At 40.7% G+C, this 17,839-nt stretch overlaps 1 protein-coding gene across 1 annotated transcript in view; it reads right to left on the reverse strand.

The window, feature by feature from the left end:
• Positions 1-927: 927 nt before the first annotated feature.
• Positions 928-17,839, reverse strand: part of IL1RAPL2 (interleukin 1 receptor accessory protein like 2) — a 513,137-nt gene continuing 496,225 nt past the window's right edge. The window contains exons 10-11 of the mRNA XM_067548147.1: positions 15,502-15,672; positions 928-2,473 (exon numbers count right to left, since the gene is read on the reverse strand). Of these exons, the coding sequence (XP_067404248.1) occupies positions 1,776-2,473; positions 15,502-15,672 (869 nt within the window). The 3' untranslated portion in view covers positions 928-1,775. The remainder of the gene's footprint in view (positions 2,474-15,501; positions 15,673-17,839) is intronic.

Genomic DNA, 17,839 nt, shown 5'->3' on the forward strand with positions numbered 1-17,839 from the left:
GAGTTCATTCTTATGACCTTTGGGCAAATACTTAATTATTTTCATCTTGAGTTGGTATTCACTTTAATTTTACTGCACGTACGATTTAAGAAACACTTGCAAAATGTGAGAATTTACTGTACCTTGGTTACTGATTGAACTACAGGCAGCTGTATGCAGAGTGCAAACTTTAACTTATGCAATCAAAACACAGCAACACTAAAAAAAGATATTGAAATGTGGGCAACGTTGCCTTCCATAAAAATATTTCTGCATTTGATCTTGCAGACCTTATGGAGGCAAAACTCTCATGTTGGATATGCTCTCACTAAAGTCAATGGGAATTTCGCCTCACTAAGAACTGTCGACTTGCTTCCTGCCTCTGGTATTCAGAACATTTTCTTCAAATGCTGTGGTCTCCATGGGCCCAGTTCTATAACCCTAAATCATGTGATTAGTCCTTCCCAATCTTCATGGTTTCCATGAGACTCCTTAATTAATCAATGGTACTTAGGATTTGGAGAATGATTTCCTTCCATAGAGCTCAAAATGCTTACCAGGAAGGATAAGTAGCATTATTCTCATTTGACAGATAAACTACTCACATGAGTAAGAGATGCAGGATCTGACTTTACGAGGTGCTTAGGCATCCCATTCTACATAGTGTATCGCTAGAAGCACTGAGAAAAGAAATACTTCTGCTTGAGCCATAGGAAAAGATATATAAATTGACAGGTAGCTATAGAGACAGCATATTGTCTGTTTCATAACTACATTTCAGATGATTATCGCTGCAATTGAAGTCATATTAGTAGTAATCTTGAATAATTTAGCACTTCATCTCTGACTATTGCTGTATTCATTGTTTTCTATTGCTAATATTCTCAATAACCTTTAAATTGCAACTGTTTTAATTTTGGAAAAAAATACGTAAAATGACATGGCCATTAGTACAAATCTTACAATAGGTCAGGAGAGCTAAGAAATCGTGAATTTGTTAACAGACAATGAAGTTTGTTTTAAAAAATGCCATTTAAAAATCTGTAAAATTTGTGAAATAGTCTAATAAACCACAGAAAAGTTGTTTGAAATCATCCTAAATATCTGACAACATTCTAAGAATCTGTTAATAAAAACACTTCACTAACCATCAACTAGAAAGAAGATATGCCTCAATAACAAAATGAATGGATGCTAATGTGAGCAGTTGATTTACTCCGCAGCTTCTGTGCACTTTATTGATAAAGCTACTAGCTCTTCATCCACATTGTTGTTTCATCTGGTCATCTTCTAAAATGTATTTGTGACAACCTTATGGGAACTGCTTCCGACTATTTCCTTTTGGGACTGGCTCATCCAGTGTGCTGTACAAAGACATTTTCTTTTATAGCATTTTAAGCTTGGAATTTGCAATCTGTACTAAAGTTTATATTTTCTGTGTAAATAGCTGAAATATTGTTACATAGAGATGGGTGTAGGAGATCTGATACAGTATTGAACTTCCATCCATACCAGATTGTAAAACATTTGTTAAACGCAGAGGGTACATTCCCCCTCCCCCCTTTTAAAGAATCAATAAAACTGTACATGAAAAGATATGAACTACATATTGAACTACAAAAGAAGGTCTCCATTGTCAATAATTTGGAAATGTAAACAAAAAAGTTCAGGTACAAAAGTGAGTAAATGTGCCTCTGCTTGAAATGTGTTTCAGCACCCCGTGGCATTGACTTAATGTTTTTTAAAATGTGTCTCCATGGTGCTCAGAAAGCAGCTCAAACATGTTCTCTTCTTCACTACCAAATATCACTTGTGAAGCTAAGCTCCCGTGATGATAAAGGTAGCAATGGGTTGTTCCTGTGAAATTCTTGGGGGTCCTTCATGGTATTATTAAGAGGTAGCTGTCCATTGAGTAGTGTCAAGGGTATGTTACAATACGTGTGGTGATTACTTATGGAAGCTATTGGCAAGGTTGCAGCTGACATGTCATACTCATACCCTCTGCAGTAATGTCTCATTGGCATGGAATCTGTCGGATGGTAATCGGCTAAATCTGCTTGAGGTGCTACCAAAGTGGCAGAGGCGCCTGTCATAGCAATAGAGGGAACAGTTTGGAGGTCTCCAAAAAGTCCCTGTTCTGCAGAGTCCAGGACTTGGCACCGAGATAAAACCTCTCTTTTCTTTGCTGGCATTTCATAGATTAAGCGCTTCCAAAACTTAGAATTCAGTTTGCTGCTTCCTGGTCCTTTCCACTTGACGACTGAGAGAAGTTTGATGGTGTGCTTTAAAGATTCCACTTCATGGTAATTCACTTTCCCTTTTAATTCAGTACACTCAATCAAAATAACTTTGATTTCTCCACTGACTAGCATGTTATGGAGTCTGTTTTCCATCTCAAAAATACTCCATCCTCTCCTGAGAACATAGTCTGGAGTTAGCACGATAATGAGTCTTCTGCTTTGCTCAACACATCTTGTGAGATCTTCAACGTATGCTACAAATTACAGAAAGAGAGAAAGAATAAAATAAAGAAGTCGATTGTGTTAAAACATTAGACTTGCAATTAAGTATACTGAAATACCACAGTTCACTAAGGGTCTGATCCCGCACCATTTAATGGAGCTTTACAATAGAAATATGAGCGGACATTAATGTACAACATATCTATATTTACAAAAAATTTAGAAAACTCTTTAAAAAAAAGTCTAGCTTCTAATGGTTTCCTCATATTAATCATAGTATAGCTAAGATCGATTTAAATTCCTCACTGTTCAGCTGCATTTCAGTGACTTACACATGACAATATTGGTTTTTCATTTACTGAAAAGTTGTAGTTCTGGATCAATTGAACTTTCATGTGATGTATAAAATTCACAACACATGCTATGGCCATTACTAAAATTCCTTGGGATGCAAGTTAAGGTAATCAGCACTTATGCTTCAAGGTGTAAAGAACGGAAAAATGTGAGGGTGCTCTGGGGCGTATGGACTGCAGCTATCAGGTGCTTGGGAATGAATCCTTCATCACCACATGTACCAATTGTATTACTAGAAAGGTGTGGCATGGGCAGCTTTTGCCTTCTTCTACACATATTGACCACAAAGACAGGATACCAATCTTGGAGGTGCAATGATCTGTGTTTGTATTGCAAATCTAGGCTTCGACGGACACAAGATCATTAACAGAATCTTCATTAGATGATAGGGGGATCCCTCCCCAAACAAATGGAAAACGTAAGCAAATGTAGAATTACTCAAAAGTGTTTATTTTTTGAGGCACCACTTAACAAAGAAAATGTATATTCTGTGATATTTATGTATCTAATCATTGCAAGGTATTGGTGCGAGTAGAGCTGCTGTACACCTTCTTCCTGTTTCACCATATCCATTTATCACCCCAGGATACATTCTGGAGGTTGGATCTTGTTTGTGTGTTTGATATGCCCAAAGGAGAATGGCGGGAGAGAGGCCAATTAAAGTAATCTAACATGGACCTCTTTATGTCTATTTACAGAGGTCCTGATCCAAAACCCATTCAAAATGATGGAAAGCCTTTCAGTGATTTCAATGGGCATTGAATCAGTGATAAAGCTATTGAGAACAGAAAAAAAAGGGCTTTGGTTACATCTCATTTTGGTGGTAACACTTTGTTTAATATGAAGTAAAAGTAAAGTGTCTTTCGCAATTATGCTACTCAAAAGCACACAGTCGGGGAAAGGAGCGAAAGCATGTGTTACAAATGAAGACTTAAGACACAGGAGCTGCACACAACAGGTCTTTACTCAGCAAGATCTGCCTTACACATACTGACCTCTAGCAGGAAGAATGGTTACAATACACTTCATTGTTCAACAACCTTTTTCACTGTCATACTTATTTTTATAGTTCCAGGCCTAATGCTGCAGCATACTTATTAACACCACTTCCCATCAAATGCATAGCTACAAAATAAGCCAACAAACATTCAAAAATATCTTCCTTTCAGGAGACGGAGGGTATATTTAGCATAAAATCTGCCTTTACCAGCGTTTTATTTCACCACTTAGCAGCAAGAAAAAATTACTTCACATATGAAAAAAAGCAAATTTTTATACCCCCTACAGACAAACAAAAATGTCAAGACATACACATACAGTACAACTGTTTATGCAACAATCTTTTCAGTTAAAGTTTTCTGATTGTTTACTCATGCAGCATATACGTAAATTGATATTTTCTAAGGAAAAAACATTGCTCTATCTGAAATGATGACTTATTGAAGTGAAAATTCAGCATTGAAATTGGGGAAAAAATCAGCAGCAATGGGAAAGTTATCAGCAGAACTGGTGAAACAAAACTTTAGGAAAGGTAGAAATGTTCAATACAATGGAAAGAGATTATCCCAATGTATCAACAGCTCAGACTCTTCATTTTCTTCCTTTCTTTCTGCTCCCAAAAAGAAAGAAGTTAGGTGGGAAGCTTCATCATTAGAGGTTGGATCTGCAAGATACAGTAAAACAACAAACCATCATGCATCTTTCCTGATACATTTTTCATTCCTCCTTCAAGAGATTCAGCATAAGGATGTGTACATGACTATTTTTATTCCACAGGACACAATATTGTTCAGTCACTACCAGAAAATCCCACATATCCAGTTCAGTGCTATGAAGGTACTATGCATGTATGTTACTCAATCAATCAATCAATTAATCCTTTCCACTTATCTTTTTAAAAGAAATTGTGGTGATATCGTTAATTGAAATAATAAATCTAATATCATATCAATTCAATTGAAAACTCACCAGACTTAGCTCTTATATCCTCTATAGCTGAAGAGGTGCTCAGGGGGAAAAGACACTCTGGTTTCCCCATGTGAGCTCTTCACCCCCTCTGCGTTTCTCCTTTATTTTGCTGGGTGCAGTTTAATTGGTGGACATGGCAACATTTAGCGCTCTTTCTACAGATGACTGGAATTAGCCCTTACAATGTTACCTTCAAAGTCCTTTTTCAAACCTCAAGTTTGCAGCTGGGTCACAAACAGACCTGATCAGTGAACAAATGAAGATTTAAGACACAGGAGCTGCACACAACAGGTCTTTACTCCTTTGGTGCAGTGGGAATCAAGTTGAGAACAGTAGCTTGCACACAACTAGAGTCACCCTTCTATGCATCCCAAAGGAAAGGCAAACAGGTTTTGAAACAGCACGGCCCATAAATATACATCTTCCCAATATCTTCAGAGCAGTACATACAGTTCCAGGCTTCCAGCCCGTGACTACCAGGAAACTTAGTAGGAAATGAGTGTTTGAAAACATGCCTTTCTTTTGCCCAAGAGAAGGGATTGAAAGGAAGGAAAGAGATGGCAACTTGTGAGGAACTGGAAGCTCTGCTAGCAGCACAGTGGAATATCTCAAATATATCTAGTTCAGCCTTTCTGCTATGCAAGGCAAATGGATCAAATCTTTGTCCCACTGAAATTAATGGGACTTTTGCCTTTGTCTTCCATGGGACCAGATCTGTGGCCTAATCCTGAGAGTGCCTGAACCTCCTTTTGCTTTCGAATTAGAGGCTTCTCACTACCTTAAAGGATGGGACCCTTAGCCTTTACTGAATACCTTTTGACGCTTATGGGGTTTTTCAAATCCAGTTTACCGAGGGCTCAGTTATCTGCTTCACCTGTGCTCCTCTCTGTGCAGGACGGGGAGGTGGCCGGGGCCATTGGGAGAGCTGGTTATGACTCCCTGTGTCTGTGCCAGATAGATTCCTGCATGAGTTCAGGAAACCTTGGAGCTGTCCTGACTTATGTCACTTTGCTATGATCCTAAATGACTTCATGCCAGTGAGGATCAGCGTAGCCCTACCCTAGCCCACACCATGTAGGGCAAGGCTGGGTGGGTGGTACAGGAGCTGGCACACCAGCTTCACACCACCAGGAAGATCTCTTTTGCCTGGAGAATTTTCTGTTGTCAAGTTATGGCCAGAATCCAGCCCCCCATGTAGTGGTGGACAGAGACTGGAGCCTAACGCAGGATAAGTCCTACCATGTTGATTTTTTTAGGCTGCCTTGTGATTTGGAAAACATGCATGAAAACAAAGCAAACATTGTTGCCCTCTCTGTAATGCCCCTGCTTGTGGTGAAACAGGCGGGCTGGGATTCTCTTGCAACAGCCGCACAATGTTCTGTTGTTTCTCTTACGCCATCTGCGAAGCAGAGCTCCGAGAAAACATTTCAGACATGAAATGTAAGCAGTGGACTTCTCCCCTGCCAATTTTACCACCCGTTGGAAGGAAAAAATAATCTCAAAGTTCTGCAAATGTCATAAGCAACAGAAAACGACTTCGGTGAAACTGTATTTCTTGGAGCGGCAAAACTATTCTTCAGCTGGTGTAAATGAGTGTAGCCGCATTTTCTTCAGAGTGATGCGGATTTACAGCAGCTGAGGAATTGGCCAAACCTGAGTGGTATTGGGAGTGGAGGTTGTGAGGTTCAAAGGGGAAATTCTTCTCACCGTCTCGTTCAATTGAACCTGCTATGATCAACAGCATTTTGTGACCTTAAAGATTCTCAAAAGGCAGTGAGGGAGCATGGGGATGGACCCAAAAAACCCAAACCAAACAAAAAACAAACATACAAAATAAAAAAGAAGACGTGATTAACATTGATCAAAATAAGCAAAAGGCATCTTGTAAGTTTTACTTATGAGTTTGATTCAGGCAACACAAAACGGTCCATTTTATCTCCTGTTTTGGCTGATGGGTACCATACTGTAGACGAGGATGAGAAACCGTACACAAACCGTACACAATTAAAGAGACACGGGATTTTTTCTTTAGTGGGAGATAAGCTAGTTAAAGAAGGTGAAAAGAATACACAGTCTCCTGGCCCAATCCTTCATTCCGCACTCAGGCAAAACTCTCCCCGGGAGTTTGGTTTGCAGAATTGGAACTCCCCTTTGTAGAAAAAGAAAAGAGCAAGCGCTATCACAAAAAGGGTAGGGAGAGCATCAAGTCTCACAGTGAAAGTTGTGTTATTTCCCATGTAGCATCTGTGTCAGACCTTGACTGGGAAGTGACACAGACAAGCAAAGAGGAACACAATGGAAGGTAAATACAGCAACACTTATGTATGTATTCTGAATGTTGTATTATTACATACGGGTTTTTCGTCTCTCACCTCAGACACTAAAAGAAATAGTAAAGTTCAAATACCAAAGCCAACATTGCCTTATACGGTGCCCATCTCTACTAATGTATTTATTAGTTCCATTTTATAAAATGGCTTTGCTAATTGGTGCTAGAACAAAAATGAAATAAAATAAGACAAGCCGGAGGGGAAATCCCCCATTACATTAGACCTGCTACCTTAACCTACAGCTCTCGGTTTGCTATCATTCAGCTGTGTTGGTTTCAATGAGCTGCTTCCCTTTTGTCACTCTACATGTGAATTAAAAGGGCTAATAGATCCTCCCTGGTACGTGGTCAGAGTTCTATCAGGCAGGAAGATGCTCCCAAATCATGTGTGTTTTGGGAGCCCTATTCCTAATAGTTATCTTCAGAAAACTTGTCTGGCTACCCTGTTTAATGTTAGGCCAGACATTTGGGGAAAGCATGGGGCCTGCCATTTTCAGTGGTCCAGCACAAACCTCGGGGAAAAGGACATGGGAATTAACAGGGCAATAACATCTAGTGGAAGGGTAGGGTGAGGGCAGAGATATATTCTCTCCTTTCACATGGGATAAACAGTAGATTTGGAGCAGTCAGATGAAATTCTTTAACGAAGGCTGCAAAGATTGGCAGAGCCAGGTACAGCTCAGTGTCCATGCCCCAAGACTCCTCTCTACAATCTGGATGAAATGTCACCAGTTCATCCCGTTTTCGACAGATTTGAGATTGTGTGTTTTTGACATCTCAAGGGATTGTATTAAATGGTTAAGAGGACAAGCGGGAGGCAGGTTGGCCAGTTACTACAGCCCTGGATCTTTTGTTCAAATTGTGTCAAACTGTGTGGTAATTACACCGACTGATGTGGACAAATGTCTACTGTGAACGGGATCAACAAATTAATTTGCGCAGCAATTAGAGCAGGGTCTGAGCTGTGAAGATTGGATCCACAGTCTGGATTTGGATATGAACTTCCCTAGCATTTGAGGGCATCAGTATCCAGGGTTCCAGTCCAGCCTGCCACAGAGGTAGGACCAGCGTTATGAAGTTCAGATACAGATCAAGACATTTCTATAGTTTTGGTGTGGGATGGGGAGAGAAAGGCATTGAGGTATGTTCCTACATTCTGGTCCAGGCTGATCTTGAATTGTAACCAATCCAGCACCGCAGAAGTGAAAGCTGAATTTTTTCTTCCTCTATGATAATTATAATTCCATCAACATCAGCTTCCTCTTTGCAATATACAGTAGCCAACGTTTAATATCCTACATTACCCCTACTTGTATAATGCAATGGCTGTAGAGTTCTTCCGTGTCATCTGTGCTATTATTCAGCTTCATCAGGTTAGGATGAAGTTGGAGCCCCTCTCTGGGTAATTTGATTTACAAGCAACTAGATATACATGAAGTTTTCTAGGTCATAGAACTTATCCCACTGAACATTCAGGTCCAACTCCTGAGGTCTTTGTTCAGTTACTTAGCCTTTTGTCAGGCAGTGACTGTGTTCAGAGTAAGGGCTGAGTAAAACATTGAACAAAAACGTCAGGATTTTGTGCTTTTATTGCATCCATATGATAGCTAGAGCTGGTGGAAAATTTTCCATAAGAACATTTTTCCATTAGAAAATGTCGTTTCATCAAAATCAAAACTTTCTGCAGAAATGGGTCAATTTCAATAAACTGTAATTAAAAAATTTGTAACGAAGCATTTTGCTAAGGAGGAATGGAACATTTTGAGTTTTCATTTTGAAATGACTTCTTTAGTAATGTGTTCAATATGTTATAAATTATACTATAAACAAGTCAAAATTGGAATGAAACGTTTTGATTCTATTGAAACAGAAGGTATTGATTGGCCTATAATGAATTTGTTTATAAAATCTCATTTAGTGGGGAATTTCAGATTTTTTTGCTTTTCAATTTGCTTTTTTTTTTTTTGGAATTCAATTTGCTGAATTGGTTCCAATGCAGAATGAAAACAAAGTTCAAAATGTTGGACTTTCCTACAGAATAGGAACGTCAAGTTTTGACCAGTTCTAATGATAGCTTACTTGCATGATGTCCAAAATGTCATGGTATTGCCAAGATGCTACATGGATTAAGCACTTTTAGACCCATGTACAAATATGTCTGTCTGCTTCACTATAGAATCACTGCTTCACTGTCATCACAATGACAACAGATCATCTGACAGCAAATGCAGTCACCAGACACCGTTAACATGTCGTAACCAGGGATTTAATTTTAAAGCAATGAAGAATTATGAGGCCCACATTACAAATACAAGGATCTAATTGTGGTTTGTTTTAGATGTTGAATGAGCTGCACTAACCACATGCTGGGATTGGAGGGAGATCCAGAGACTCTCACACGCAAACAGACTGACAATAAGGTGATGAACAATGTATGCCAAGAGGTTCCTATGCAACAAACGATACCTAGCAGGATTCAGTTGAACTCCAGAAGAAGTTGAGGGCAAGAAAGAAAATACTACGTAGCAGGTTGGCCATTATGTGTATTTTGTTTGAACAGAGAAATCACCAGCAGCTGTAGGAATTGGAATGTACAATCACATTTACCCATGCTGCCGCTGACACTCCGAAAATAACCACCCTCACTGCGCATTTGGCACAGAATGGATTTTCTTGACGGCAGGGAAGGCTGGCCTGCAATCCAACTCCTGGGTATTTCTTAAACAGTGTATCAAACAGCACAGTGATTTTGTGAAGGCTTATGGCACTGGGAAGATTCCACCAAGTTCATCGTCACCTGTGACTTAAGCTAGGATTTGAATCTGGGTCTTTAGCCATGGAAACACTAGGCAACAAACTCACTACATCTGCTAGCCACACACACATTGTGTACATTGTCAAGTGAATTTAACATTTGAGTCCTCTTCAGTTTGCCAGGACTCTGAAAGGTTTGGCTATTGCCTGTCAACATCTTAGACCAGACCCCAGTACATCCAGTGATCCAGAGTATACTCGGTTATTCTGAATTTGCATTTCATCAGAAACATTTAGTTGAGATATAACTGTTTCGGGGGGTTTTTCTGCTTTTTCTTTAACTTGCAATTGTAATTCCTCCGTGATTCTGTTCTGGTGGATTTGCTAAAAGGTCTGGTGCTGTATGGGGAACTTACCACCACACAGGCCAGGCTGGGATTTTGAAAGGAACCTAAGGCGGTAGCGATCCAATTTCAATTGACTGTCAATGGTATTTGGGCACCTAATTCACTTAGGCTCCTTTGAAAACACCAACCATAATTTATGTCATTTATTTGTAAAACAGGAACCAAGACGTTTGGAATTCACTATACAGCCTGGAAATCCCCAGCAGGACATGAGAACTGTAATTCAAAACCCGCAGTTAGCCTGTGCCAGCGGGCTCAGGCTAAGGGTTTGTCTACTTGTTTGGGCTTGGTCTGGGAGCCCAGGCTCTAGGACCCTGCGAGGTGGGATGGTCCTAGAGCTTGGGCTGCGGCTGAGCCCCAACGTCTAACACTGCAATAAAACAGCCCCGCAAGCCGGAGTCAGCTGGCACAGGCCAGCCACGGGTACTTAATTGCAGTGTAGACCTACCCTAGAAGGCCAGAAGTGTAATATTGGATACTGGGCATATCCATGGCAGGCTTTTCCTAGTGTGCTTTCCTTACGTCTTGCCACCATCCTGTGTCTCATTTGAAACCAAAGGGATATTAATGGTTCCATCGTCGTTGCTTTTCTCATTGCCAGGTTTGTATACTCTATGCACGGGTGGAATGGACACTGGATGTCTTACCCCTCCTGCTGAGATCAAGGACACACACTAAGAGAGCGGCAGAGCGATGCCCTGAAGGATTCGTGCTGCTGGTGGTAAAACCACAGCCTGACAGCCTTGACTCTCTCAAAGAGGATAAAGTCAGAGGCAGCCACATGGGGAGGAGAATGTTTTCCTGAGTATGACATGGTCTGGGCCAGCTTACAGAGTGAAAATGTATCTGTCTCTCTCTGTAGATGTATTATCCATGGATAAATCTCAACAGGGTCAGAGAAGCACTCAGCGTTTTAGTGGTTTACCCAAAGTGCATCCAAACTATTCAAACCTCTCAGGTCCACTAAACTAGGTTAGAAATCTCACAAGTTTGCTGGTCTGGCTGGCTGGAGGAGCAGGCTTGTAAAAATAATAGGATGGAAGAAATTATAACTCAGGACCACTAATAGACAACTACCACAGTTTTTTTTTTAAAGTGATTGCAGTCGTGTTATATAACCGGCATGTTCAATTACCCTTTAGGAACCAAAGCCGAACGGTATCTAAGCAGTCACTTTTGTCTTCCCAAAGTGGTCATCACTATTGCTGCTTTGTGGGAAGAAAGAAAATAATTTTGGATGAGACCAAAGATATATGTAGTAAGAAAAAAGAAAGAATCGTTGTTTATAATGTTAAATTAGGTCCTACTGCTACACAATACCTTGCACACCTCCACCCTATGCTGTGTATATCCTTTCCCATCCCTTTTTTTCTGTGTGTTCATATATAATAGACTCTATTGGCCACATGCTTCCCCGCAGTGCATCGGACAGTGTCAGGAATCCATTTCCAACTCCCTAATTCTGAGGGCCAGCCCCCGTGCCAATGCCATTTAGAACTGCTGCCATGCAGCAATAAGTTATGTCACTGCTGTAGGGTCCTGAATGGTCCCCATGCCAGGGGAGGATTGGCATAGCTGACTCCATCCAGCCTCTTCCGTCCCTGTGTTTCTCTCTGTAAGGATACAGATCACTTGTGTTTTGCGAGGATGATGGTTTTATTCAAGCATCATGTAACACAGACAGCAGAGCCTGCTGTAAGCAGCAATCTGTCTTGGTCTGACCTGGCCTCTGGAGGCCAGCTCCCCGCCTTCCAAAATGGAAGATGCCTTTTGAACCCGCATAACAGTGACAGCTGCCACATATGCTCCACCCATATGGTCCCTCCCGTCCCCAGCACGCTCCCTGAATCAAGAGCAAGGGTGGAAGTGCAGGGCTTGAATACGGCACAGATGTGCCAGCAGGAAGTTCCCTCTCCAACAGGGGAATTCTCTGCTGGGCTCTGAGGCTGGAAGAGAACCTTGCCGAGGCATTTAACCCTTTCAAATCCATGTAACAGTTTCTTTGATGGAGAGGAGGGAATGTTTTGACTTTTCACTCCCCCTGAGTAGCTTGCACATCTGGCTCTACATCCTGCATATAAAGACAGTATCATAGAATTATAGGGCTGGAGAGATCACCTAGCCCAGCCCCCTGGACTGAGGCAGGACCAAGTGCACCTAGACCAACCCTGACATGTTTGTCCAACCTGTTCTTAAAGACCTCCTTGTAGAGAGACTATTACATTTTTTTCTCCAACGGCTAGCTAAGAATCAACTGGATTAAGCCATAATCAAACTTGCCCTTTGATTGTACTGAGGTAAGCTTTTCAGTTTCTTCAGTAACATCCTGAGACAAAATAAACCACCTACTGAACAAATCTAGACTTGAATACTTCCCAGCCCAAAGAAGCAAGAGCAATAATGGACACCCTCCGGTGGCAGCAGTTCACAATTGCAGAGATTATCTGAAACAACCAGCCTTCCAAAGGATACACTATTGACTACAGTATCGGAATCTTATAATCTTAAATACACAAGGAAAGATATATGAGGAAACACTCCAGAACATCTTGTGGGAAAGTGCTGCAGTATATTGAGTGCCATTTCCACTATGAGATGATAAAATACAGTACATGAAAGCATTTCGCTAGAAAAATAAATCCTTTTTTCCCCCTGAAGGAATCTGTGCCAAGGAGTCTGACAGAACTGTTCTTTTGAGAGATTCGTTAAAAAAATGAATTGCGTGTTTACTCCTCTGGAGCGCCTATGCAAGTCTGTTCTGCTTGTTCTGTTTTTAATCTACTATAGCTAGCCCTGTTTAATGTAATATCAATATTAAATAGAACATCCATGTAGGTATGTTCCATACAAAGATGCAGGTGCATGTATGTTTGTGTGCCTGAACATTTTTCAACTAGTCCAATTTTCCTTCTAGAAATACAGTTCCTTTCCCCCCCCCCAAATCCCAGGCACACAAATCAAACTAATTTCAAGCACATATTTCATTCTGCATTGTCGTCATTAAGTTTGATTAAGCATTCTCAAAGTTCTATACGAAAGAATCAAGCCCTTTCATAATGCTGAAGCAGAAAGGATGGAGAGGAGAAAAGAGATGTTACGTCTGTGAATGTTCATAAAATGAGCATTCCAGGAGACATTAACTAAATACCCAAGATGATGATGAATATTTGTTGAGTGTCTGAATGACAGGTCGTCAAAAATAAAATTGCAGCAGCTGGGAGAAACAGACTCCTGACAGATAGATCTTCACCTTCAATATGTTTATCATGAAAAGGATACATGCAAACTCTCTCTAATTCACTTTGTACTAATACTGCATTAAAAACCACTGCTGTATGGACTGTATCTGAAACACAGTTATTTACAATAATCCCTGCTAGTCATCAAGCCCACTGGGGTTTTTAAGGCAAATAGATCTGTGTTTTCTATTAGCAATATCTCAACTGTTCATGTAATCGTTTCTCAGACGGGAAGGAGTACACCCTCCTGGTTTGCACCTTGAGCCAGGAAAGAAGAGAACCTTGCCGAGGCATTTAACCCTTTCAAATCCATGTAACAGTTTCTTTGATGGAGAGGAGGGAATGTTTTGACTTTTCTAACTCCTGCTTAGAATCAGTGCTAGACGCTGGTGCTGACAGGGACCCAAAGCTGAGACCCCAATTCTGCAATGCTTTTCAGTGGTGTAAGATTGGACCCTCGCTGCCAGCTTGTAGAGGTAAAGGAGTGCTGCGGTGGGGACGGGGTAAGTAGCCATAGTTTAGAGGCTGCAAGTGCAGGGACTGCTATAATGTCTTCAGAAACACCAGGGAAGCATTTGCCCCTTGCGTAACAAAAAGGCAATGCCCACTCTGACTAGTGCATCTGTCTCCAACTCATCCATATACTTGGATGAAGGGGTAAGATGCCCACATTTTTGGGTTGTGCATTGAAGGTTGGCGGTAGTGGGGCAATGTTATTGGGTTCCTTTGCTGGCTGGTTGCTAAAGTAGCCAATTATAACTGCCTCAGTATGAGGCAGGGCTTTCTGTACATCCACATAGGAGCGAACATAGTTTGGTTCTCTGTTGATATTTGTTTTACATTAACACATACACAGAGGCGCATATTCCTCTTATCTAATGGACGCTAACTGAATACAGACATCGCAAATTAAATTAATATTCAAATGCATGTTTCTCACATGAACATCTCAACTATTTGGCAAAACCACATGGCATAAATGCGAACAAACGGTGCATGAAGAATCCATGAACATTATGCACATTACAATGGATTTTTTTTACTTGTCCTGCAACCAATCAGGAAAAACCACAGCGTGTCAGTGTGGTTACAGACATCAGTATATGCAGCAGAATAGTTGGACACTGCAGTGAAATTGATCTGAAATGGACAACTGCATTTCATTAACTAGAAATGGGCAACAGAATCAGATAACTGAACAGGACACATCTCGTTGAAAAAATTAGGATTACTTACACAATACAAATTACATTTACAAATGCAGCACTTGGACAAAACTCTAGTTTAAAAATGGCTCGACTGATGACGTTAACTTGGAAACTAAAGTAATTCTAATATTTGCTCACTGTAAAATCAGAAGAAAAAAAAAGACAATAGGAAATGTTTTATTTGTAAGGTTGTTGTGGACAAATAAGTCATTGCCTGAATGAGAATTCTGGAGAGAATCCCATTTTGAGTGATAAAATAGGAATGGCAGTGTACAGATTACCCTTCCTAGCAGCCTCTGATAGCAGCCCTGGTAGAACCCTGAGCATGGCTGACAGCCAGAGCCCTTCAGAGCTGGGTGGCCAGAGAACAATGGCTGCTGACTGGATGCTCTGAAGGCAGTGCCATCTCCTGCAGCAGAGCAGAAGTAAAGGTGGTATGATGGGGGGGGGTTCATCACTTTTTTGGGGTGAGGGTCATCATATCTTGAAATATTTTCAAAGGGGTCCCCAGCAAAAAAAAGTTTGAGAACTCCTTTTTTACAGTTCTGTAGAACTCCCCTTTGGAAGGCTCCGATCCTGCTTCCACTGAAGTGAATGGCAAAATTCCCATGGACTTCACAGGTGCAAGATCAGACCCTAAGATGGAGATCACACCTTGCTGTATTTAGGAAACTCTAAGGGTCTGAGAGCAGCCTTGCAAAGAGAAGGAACACTAACTATCCCTGGACAGTACTTCACATGCAGCCCGTGCCTTCCCAATAGCATCAGACAGGATTAAGCCCAAAGTTCAGAAGTACTTACTCCCACTAGGGATCAGGTCTCTATCCGGAATGAAGAGTTTATATCCATAGTGTTTTTCCAGAACATCTGGCAGTATTTCAAGTGCAAACTGCTCCTCTTCGTTATTATCACAGTCTAATGCATCTGGATCCACTTTGGTGTAAGAGAGATAGGCATCGTATTCCTTGTTGTCTGTAGAAAAACAAAAGCCTATTCACAGTCATCTGTTTGTAAACATACGGGGAAGAGGTAAACTGTCCTGTAGCCTAGTTCTGAAATCTTTGTGTGTCATAACTCCTATCATGGGGTCACTGGGAGTTTTGCACAGGTAAGGAACGCAGTACTGGTGAAAATATGTTCTTCCTGGTTGTTCAATATCAAGCTTAAAAATCACTTAAAAACCAAAACCTTTTCATGGAAGTGCTCCATATTGCATAATAGAGAGTGAATTATTCCAGGCAGCATATCTTTCACGTCCATACGGCTTTATTGGTGGGTATCCACGATCCTCATTGTATCTAACTCTTTTTATAGAAGTTTTAAGAAGACAACACCTGTTTGTCACTTCCTGCTTCCCCTCGGCATGCTGAGTTGGTAAATTATAGCCTTGTGTGATTCAGCAAAAAGTAAATGGGTGCAGTGGAGACTGTCCCACACCTGGACAGATTCTGGGAAAGTCCAAACATTGCAGGTTGGGCTTCTTTCTCCTTTATACATAGTGAAGGACCAGATTGTGCTTGATTGGTACAGGTGTATATCGGGGGGAAGTGCAGAGCTGCACCACCCCCAGGGAAATGCCAGTTGTTATTGTGCTTTAATCAAACCCAGAGTTTCCCAGAGTTCGGGGGAGTACAGTGCCTGAATCACTTCAGCTCCTCCCTAAGCCGCTGGCCAGCTCTGCTGGTGAATGCTGGCATGGCTATGGATGGCTTGCACCCTTAGTGGTACTAGGAAGAAGCAGTGTAATCAGGGACATAACAGAGAGTAAGGTTGATCGTGACACTGCCTACACACCCACATAAGAACGAGGTGGGGACAACCTCATTCACACCATACTAAAGTGACATAGTGTAGCCAACTCTTGTAATGTTATTTTGAGTCTCATGATATCTGGAGTTTTTCTTAAAGCCCCAGCTCCTGGATTCATGTGAGTAGGGGAGAATCTGAGCTTTCATTAAAAAAAATGTTCCTAGCCTTTCTGTTTGCCTGAGAACATGATTTGAGTAAATACAAAAAGCCAAAAGGCAAATATAAAGAACCCCAATTTAAAAAAAAAAAAAAATCTAATGATTTAAAAAATAATCTCAGGGGGGATTTGGGGCCTGATTCATGATTTTTAATGTCTGAGGTTTGTAATGCTGTCTTAGTTAATGGTCATTACCCTCATTATACCCCTACAATATTTCAGAAATATTGGGGAAAATACATATGGGAAAGAATCAAGTTTTAACAGCTAGGTCTCTAGTGATGGTCACAAGTGATCATTACTTACAGAAAATGAAAAACCAAACAGCTAATGTAGTGAAGACAGAAATATGTGAAAGTGGGATTATTAAACACCAATTTTCTGTAAAGAACAACTGGAAAAATTCTTTACAGCAGAGTTAATGTTCATCAACATTTTGTTTTAAAGGAAGATAAATAGTAGACCAGAATGTGATTTATTAATTGATGTTCTATAAATGATGGCTATTTTCCTAGTATTCCTTAGATAAATCTAGTCCACTGTGGTTCATGAGCCAAAGCAGACAAGGTGTAGGCATTTATTTATTTAGCTGTGGAATTGATTTCACGTTGACAACAGGGTGCTCAAGGGAACTATTGCTGGTTCGAAGATAGTCTGGTACATTTTGATATGATGAACAAGGTCTTGCCTGATTATCTTCAATGGCTCAGTTAGCAGAAAGAATTTAATTACCAGAGCAGCGTGGAATCTAGTCTAACTGATATCCTAACATTTCTTCAGTATCAGTAAACTACTAAAGTGGTGATGAGGGCAGCACATCAGTCAGGAAGACCAGCAGCAAAAGAATTAAAGCCAGATAGGTCTGAAGGCAATTCCAAAATCTGCCACTCCAGGCAACAATGAAGCCTGGCAAAAGATGTTCAGAGGACAGCCAACAGATGATCAAGGAGGCAGATGCCACTGATAACATTTCAGACCCTTGCAAAGGTAGTAAAGCAAGCCCCGTGGATGGCCACTGTTGTTGGTTCTAAAGTAGAATGAAATCAAAACAATCAAGCCAAGATATAGATCAGGTTAATACTCAAGGTTAACAAACTTCTGAAGTTTGTTTTAAATCTTACTTGCTATTTAGAAAAATTATTGTGTCGGGAAACACAAGTGCATGTGTCTGTG

This window comes from Emydura macquarii, unplaced genomic scaffold (assembly GCF_026122565.2).
Source record: "Emydura macquarii macquarii isolate MOO-44397 ecotype Brisbane River unplaced genomic scaffold, CSIRO-AGI_Emac_v2 contig_1253, whole genome shotgun sequence".
NCBI lineage: Eukaryota > Metazoa > Chordata > Testudines > Chelidae > Emydura > Emydura macquarii.